Source organism: Calidris pugnax, unplaced genomic scaffold (assembly GCF_001431845.1).
Source record: "Calidris pugnax isolate Ruff unplaced genomic scaffold, ASM143184v1 scaffold303, whole genome shotgun sequence".
In the NCBI taxonomy this organism is placed as follows: Eukaryota; Metazoa; Chordata; class Aves; order Charadriiformes; family Scolopacidae; genus Calidris; species Calidris pugnax.
Genome location: NW_015091087.1, coordinates 317,563 through 325,388, shown reverse-complemented (window position 1 = coordinate 325,388; position 7,826 = coordinate 317,563). Strand labels below are relative to the sequence as shown.

General features: G+C 43.6%; 1 protein-coding gene across 1 annotated transcript in view; it reads right to left on the bottom strand.

Annotated features, from left to right (window-relative positions):
• The window catches only part of RFX8 (RFX family member 8, lacking RFX DNA binding domain), a 36,485-nt gene extending 35,862 nt beyond the window's left edge, over positions 1 to 623 (bottom strand). Inside the window, exon 1 of the mRNA XM_014957745.1 lies at positions 574 to 623. Within this exon, the coding sequence (XP_014813231.1) occupies positions 574 to 623 (50 nt within the window). The remainder of the gene's footprint in view (positions 1 to 573) is intronic.
• Positions 624 to 7,826: the final 7,203 nt, after the last annotated feature.

The window sequence follows — 7,826 nt, the reverse complement described above, 5'->3', positions numbered from 1 at the left end:
ACCCGGGAGCTCCTCGCTTTGCGGGGAGGTGCGAGGTTGGGGCGCGGAGCCTGCCCCCCACGCAGGAGTGGGGAGCGCTGGGCAGGGCTCGGGGCAGCCGGGGGGCGGGAGATCCTGACACACGAGTCCTCCGTGGCCACGCGTGGATAGGGTGGTGAGGCACTGGAACAGGTTGCCCAGAGAAGTTGTGGATGTCCCATCCCTGGAAGGCCAGGCTGGATGGGGCTTTGAGCAACCTGCTCTAGTGGGAGGTGTCCCTGCCCATGTCAGGGGGTTGGAACTAGATGATCTTTAAGATCCCTTCCAACCCAAACCACTCTGTGATTCTATCAGTCTATGATGGGGTCTACCCAGCAAACCAGACTCCTGTCCTACAAGACAAGTGTTAAAAGCTGGGTTCCAGCTCTCCCTGTAGCAAGCCCCACCCGGTAGGTCCTGCCAGCCCCCGGGCAAGGATGGGGCGGGAGGGAGGAGGGGGGGGGATAGAAGACCAGCCGCACCACCTCGCCCCCCCGCTACCACCTCCAGCCGGGGTCTCCCCAGCCGCCCCGCTGGCTCGGTCCCCGCACCCACCAGCGGATGATGGAGAGATGCAGGACGGAGGTGGGGCTGCCGTCGGCCATCCCGGTCGGGGCCGGGCGAGGCGGTTCGGGGCCGTTGGCTACCGGCCGGCGGGGTGGCCGCGCGCCGCTGCCGGAGCCGGTTCCCGGTGGCGGGTCCCCCCCCCAACGCCGTGTCCCCCCTCCCGGCCACATCCCCGCGCCGGGGGACCCGGGAGCTCCTGGCCTTGCGGGGAGGTGCGAGGCGGGGGCGCGGAGCCTGCCCCCCACGCAGGAGTGGGGAGCGCTGGGCAGGGCTCGGGGCAGCCGGGGGGCGGGAGATCCTGACACACGAGTCCTCTGCGGCTACGCGTGGGTTTTAGAGGAACCACCGGTGAGGAAAGGCATCGGATGTACATGGGGAGGTACAAAGAGGCCGGACAGAGGACCACCGGTGCGGCAGGAGCGCTGCCTGCATGGGTTTCGCTCGCCTTGAGAACGTCCCTTTTCGGAGTTTTCTGCAGGAACGCTGTAAACTCCCATAATTGTCTCCTTCCTCTTTGAGACAGAGAGATGAAAGGGCTGCCCGCCCCGCTGAAACCCTGGAAGCGCTTTTCCATCGCAAGTAGCCATTATGCAGAGTGAGCTCCGCTGCCATGTGACGGGCCGACATCAATGATGTATGGCTGGAGCATCTGAAAGCTTCCCAGTGGATGGCTTTGGGTTACATCAGAGCTCGGCTTCTCAGAAACTCCCGTGGCTTCCTCTTGTTAATTAGCTGCTGAAAGCCCACGTATGACACAGACAGGCTGGTTGGCTTCGTTACGGCAAGGTGACCAAAGCCATCATGGCAGAGGACAGCAATATTAAAGGCAGGGGACAAGGAAAGGGGAATTTGTGGTGGAAGGCTGCTGCTTTTTTAGTCCCTCGATGTAGCTTGCTTTTGAGGAGCAGCGCACACAGATGGCATGTATAATACATGTTGCTTTTAATCTGTGAAGCCTCGTGCTGTGTTGAGAACCCCATGGGAAGATGCTGTTCACTCACAGGGTCCCAAATCAAGGCCTTGAAAACTGTGTCTGCCCAAAACATGGGTTAGTATACACATTGTAACCTGTACAATTTGCCGTCAATAAATGAACTTAATAACCTATTGTGGAAGCTTCCCTCAGTTACAGTTCTTAGTTGTTGTCTGATTTTGTGTCTCCGTAGTCTACTGACCTTCTCTGTGGGATGTTCAGCTTACACAGCAAATACTCCTGCAAATACTGCAGAGCGAAAGACTATTTAAGTTACTTTAAGCTGGCTGTCATAAGAAGCAGCAGCAGTCATATTGCTGCAACCATAAGGTCTGTGTGGTTTTGCCACGTAAGTCCTCACAGAGCTTTTCTGAGATGGTTTTTCTGGTAGATGCTGAAGACTGTGCTGCCCCTACAAGACTGCAGCTGTCCACGTGCCTGGCACACTCACTGCTGATTCAAGTGTGCCCGTCCACGCCGCACTCAGAGCAGTGCCATCCCCTTCATGTACCCAAGGAACAGGAAACATCATATCCAGTTTCCAGCAGCTGGCTTGCTTGCCTGTTTGCATGTGCCTCACAGCCTTGGTCATAGCTCTCAAGATTCATGGCCAACGACTGGCTTTCTGTGACTATCTGAAACTCCACAAAGTTCATAAAGCTCCCTAAGCCAAAAGATGCCTTAGCAGGAAAAAAAACATTTACAACTTACCTGAAACTGAGATGTGATAAGTAGGCTATTTCTGTGGTGCCAGACTGACAGCGAGGGGAGTCACACAGATCAGAAAGTCCCTGGGCAACACCTACTAAGAAAAGTTTTGATGAGAGGAAATAAATGCTGCACAAAGAAACTGCCCAGTTACTGTCACTGGCTTAAGAGATATAAAGTAGGTCACAGTATTTATCTTGCCCAATTTCCAGGTAACAATAACAAGATAGACAGATCTGTCTGCTGTTCAGATCTTGATACTCCTATTATTTGATTAGGGTTTTCTCAGTTTTTGAGGAAATGTCTTTTCAACCTTTCTAATAAATCCAATACTTTGGTCGGGTGGAGAAGAGAAGGGGGATTCTGATTTTAAATATCAGGCTGCTAGTAGAGTTTGTTTGAAAACTTGAAATTTGCTTCTTCAGTTTAATCTGGTCAGATAGGACTGGGTAGATGCACGCTAGGTCAAGCTGTAGTAAGTCTTTATTCTTGCATAAACTGAAAGTTGCAAACCTGTTTATTGCTGTCATGGACATCCTCCTTGTGTAAAATGAAAGCGTATTTAATGAACATGCACTTTGACTAAACAGAATTTTGACCTAAAATTAGTAGTACGGTTTAATGGACTAAAAGGCATGCTAAAGAAACTCCTTTTCTCTGACTTTCACCCATAATTAGGACAAATTTACATCAAACTTTGAGCTAACAGACAACTCAAAAATGTCACAATCAGTGTCTTTAGTGCAAAATTGCCCCATCAGATTACTTCCTCCTCTCACCTCCACTGTTTTCAACAGCAGGTTTGGATACCTTGTGAATTATTCTTTGCTGTAGAGGTAAATGGACCATGTAGGAGCTATTGCTGGAAACAGCTGTCTTGTAAAGGAACAGTAAATTGCTAATGTCTCTCAAATACTTAAAATGTTTAAAATAAGCACTTCATAAGATTTTTAAGCACTTATGTTAAAGTATGTATAAAACAGTCATGAAAGAATCCACTACTGCTTTCACCACTACCAGTAGCACTGAAAATATATGACTGCAGTAGAGTTGAAAAGGCCTTTATGGTGTTTATTTCATTTGCTCTCCTGTAGAAAGAAATGAATAAAAGAGGTGAAAAGTAGAAACAAAAAACCAAAACCCTCCCTGCCATGCACCAAACCAAGACCCCGAGCAAGATACTATCAAATTTTCAATATGAAAAGTTAAAACATTTTGGTCAGTGTTGGAGTAAGAGTCCTGGTGGACAAAGGTAAATATCCTGCTTTGAGAAATCAATCAGTACCTTCTTTTGTTTTGTTGTTTGTTTTTTGTTTTTTTTTTAATTTTTGGTTTAATCTCTACTAGCTGACAGACCAGGGACAAAATGACATCTGTGCAAAGGTTTGCTGATTCTTCCTTCCTTTGAGATCTGAATAATGCCAATGATCACTTTTTTTTTTTTTTTTAATTTTTGTTTTAATCTCTACTAGCTGACAGATCAGGGACAAAATTACATCTGTGCAAAGGTTTGCTGATTTTTCCCTCCTTTGAGATCTGAATAATGCCAATGATGAGGCACCACCTCAATCTGATCAGTTTACTGCAAAGAGAGATTTTGGAGTCATAGCTACCTTTCAAGCTTTAATTTAGAATAAATCAACTTGACAAATTTCAGAAAATACAACAGATTATGTCTGGTAGTGTCATGACATTTGGAGCAGCAGCAAAACCAAAACAGGATTGCAAATGCCTCCTTGAATATAATGCATTGATGTTATAGAAAACTCTAAATTACAGAATAACATCTGTTACAGAATAACTCTATGTTATGCTCATAACATAGAGCATAAAGTCCTTCACAAGCCACAGACTTCAACATGAGTGTACATGAGGAAGAGGAAGGCTCCTCTCCTCAGCACCTATGGCTAGTGAACTCTTTTGTGCATGAAAGCCCAGTTCAGCAAAGCATGTCAGTATGTGTGTAAGATCGCTTCATTTCAGCAAAGTGTTTAAGAATGTGCTTGACTTTAAAGATGTACTTAGCTGAATCGTTTCCCTGAGTGGGGATTGATGGCTGAATTAAGGCATTAAACATTAATGACAGAGCTGGGAACACAAAATAGTATGTAAATTGGGATGTGTTGGGACTAGAATGAACTGATTCAAACAATGCAATCACTGCATGATTAAGATCTCTTGAAAGATGTGAAACCATCAGAAAGGCTTGGCATCTGGGGACTTGAGATGGGGGACAACCACTGACAATCACTCCAGTCCTTACACCATCTCAAATCCCTCGGTTCTCGAGTGTCCAGTGGGGAGACTGAGTGGAAATCTCCTTCACACAGTAACTGGAACACTTAAGTCTCTGTTGGTACAATATTAATCCTAGATGTTGCCCAGAGCGGTGTTGGCTACTGACCTCCTTTTGACTAGGATGACAAATGAGAGTACCATGACAACATTTCCTGGTGTCTCCACGTTCTTTGGCTGCTTTTGCTCCTGCCATAAGTGGGTAGCAGGGTCTATCTGAGCAGCTCTGTCCCTCTGGTCCTGAGGGACTCTGGTGTGAGCTCTTCCCACAGGGCTCTGCCAGTCACCCTTTGTGGTCCCCATACACGCAGTGCCTCAAAGAGGATGTCTATAGAGCTGAGGACTGTGGTTTCTACCATGTGCTGATGACACCTGTTCTTTATATTTCTCCCTCTTCAGACCCACTTAGGACAGCCAAACAATTTATACGGTGACTCATGAAGATGGCAATATGGATAAAAGCCTATCTGTCCAGAAGTGGCTGAGGTAATGCTTGCAGGAGAAAGCAACGGCTTCATTTCTGCTTGGCAGAAGATGCTGTGTTTGCTCCTCCAAGTCTAAGTACTATTTTATTGTGCTTCCCCCATTCATTCTTTTTGTGCTTTTTGTATTGTTTTCTACATCATGGATGTATACTGAAGTTAACTTTCTGTTTAATAGGACAATCTATTATTAACGGCTGTGCTATAAACTCTGAAATAGTGATGCTGGTTTTGCATATTACAATAGTTTGAACAGAAAAAAATAACTTTTTTTCTTCATATTGAACAGAAAAAAATAACTTTTTTTCTTCACAATAAAAGCAGTGGTGAGTCATAGAGAAAAGCTTAATCTATCTCAGAGGCTGGTGGATCAAACAGCAGCTCTTACATTAGCTCCTGTGCCTCATTTGCAGACCACATGCAAACAACCCTTGACTGTATTTGTGCATCAGGAATGTTTACACAGTGAATCAATTAGTTTTGAAGGAAGGAATGGCATTAAGGGCAGCTTTGAAATATGCTCAAGGTAAAGTCCAGCTACAAAAGTTTTGAAAAGAGAGAAAATATCTCCCTCCTCCACCAGAATAAATACAGACTTCACTGTGAAAAGAGATGCTTGCTTTCTTTTGCTCTTTTTTTTTTTTAATTAAAAATGTCAGGTAGAAGCATTTCACTTAAATAGTTACATTAAGCAATAATTTTCTTAAAAGTGTTTGTTGAAAGCTTCAGCATAAAAAGTTCGACATAATTAAATGACGATGCAGCTAACAGTTAATCTCCCCTGAGAATGACTTTTATTATAACAAGTAAAAATCCTGCCTCAAGAGTTCTTTGAAGGTAAATGTAGTTTTATCTTCCCACCTTTTGAATGTCTTAGACCAAAGTGGCACATCAAAGAAATATTGTGTGCATGTAGTGTCAGAGGTGATATGATTAAAACTATATACAGTTGTATAACTGTTCTCCAAATTTCATACGTGCAAGCCCTATATTCCTATTATTCTTTTACAAATCTTGCTTTATCCTTCAGACTAGAAAATGTAACAGGAGATAGCGGGATTTATGCCTTGCTTACCGTTACATAAATGATCTTTTCATTTAATACTTGTATCTGAGACTACCAATAAATTTGAGAGAGAGAGAAAACACTGTAACAGACTAAATAAGCGTTACCAGATAATCGCTGTAGGAATAATGACACCTGAAAGCCCCAGGATCTGAGTTGTTCAGATGCACCAGGACCCCGCTTTGAGCAGGGAGGCAGACTAGAAAACCTCCAGCCATCTCTGGCAACCTAAATTATTCTGTGATTGCTGCATGGTCTCTTTCTTAATTGCATCTGAAGCATTTGTGACTTGCCTATGTTTGGCTTTTGTTCAGATAAGTAGAACATTCATTTACGTTGCTAGTGGCAGCATTGCTGTAGCTGGAGCACTATAAAGATATAGCCACGACAAACTTTATATAAAGAGAAATAGTATCTTTTTCTTAGGCCTCTTGATGCAGCTAGAATAGATACAGATATTGTGAGCCCACACAGATTGTGTTGTATTTGCAGCAAGCAGCAAACACAAAGCTGAATAAAGGTTGGGAACAATCGCTCTGGTAGAATGAGAGCATGTCTCTTTTCCCCAATTTAGCAAATGAGATTAGGCTGATATGGATTAGGACGAGAAAATGCCTCCTATATTAATTTGTACTCTCTGTTTCCATTGGAACAAATTACAAAAACAACCTTTGTGGAACATTTGACACAAAATCCTCCTTTGAGCAGCTTTTGTGTTTATGTTCTAACCCTATGGCTTTTTCTACAGTTCTGCACTGACCTTTTGGGGGGTGGGTTGGAGTACGAGCAGCCGCGGTGGGTCTCTGGGCAGGTCGACATCCTTGATTTATGGTCTTGATTTGAGATGTTGATCTTGAACTACACTCCATCATTCCTGAGAAGCACAAATACATTCCTTACTGCTAAGCATTCCTCAGGTGGCTTACATAAAACCTTTCCACTACTGCAAACTTCTCACTTCAACTAAGTGCTATTTTTAACATGGGTCTGGCCCTCTGGTTAGTATTGGTGGAGTTTTGCATTAGCAAGGACTGGAATGTATTCGCTTGAGTGAATATATACACTAAATATTCATTTGCATTCAAAAGGGAGCTTCTATTTAACTGTGGTTGTAATCCTTTCATATTTATTTTCTATGAATATGTGATCATGCGAGCTTTACTAGCATAATACTTGTCTGTGAGAATTCCCATGTGACTTACTCATGAGAAGCAAACATTTAATTCAAATGTTGGGTCACCAAAAGGCAGTTCAGAATTTTCTATTGACTTTGTTTTGATTACTTATTCAAATTAAATGTTGCGATCCTTGCAGATAAAGCAAAGCAAATATTGGCAATATTACAGCCAGTGGGACATTTAACATTCACAGTCTACTTGCTAATTTAAAAAACTGTATCAATATAGATCAAAAGATGTATGGGGCATAAATTAACATTACTTGATTTATTGCAGAAGATATATTCTCAGTTAAAAATTCAATCACGTGGATTACAAAATTCATAAATGAGATGATCTGCAGACCTACAATTATTCACTGAAGTAATTCATTCACAATTTTACAAGCAGCACATGTCAGATATGAACGGAAGATCTACAAGTGATGCAAGGTAAAAATTGCCAAAGAAAATCCCGAGGAAAGATCAGCACATGCGAGTTGGAGATGCAGAATGTGGTTGCTTAGTTACTAAGGAGCAGTCCACCTGGGGAGCGCAGTG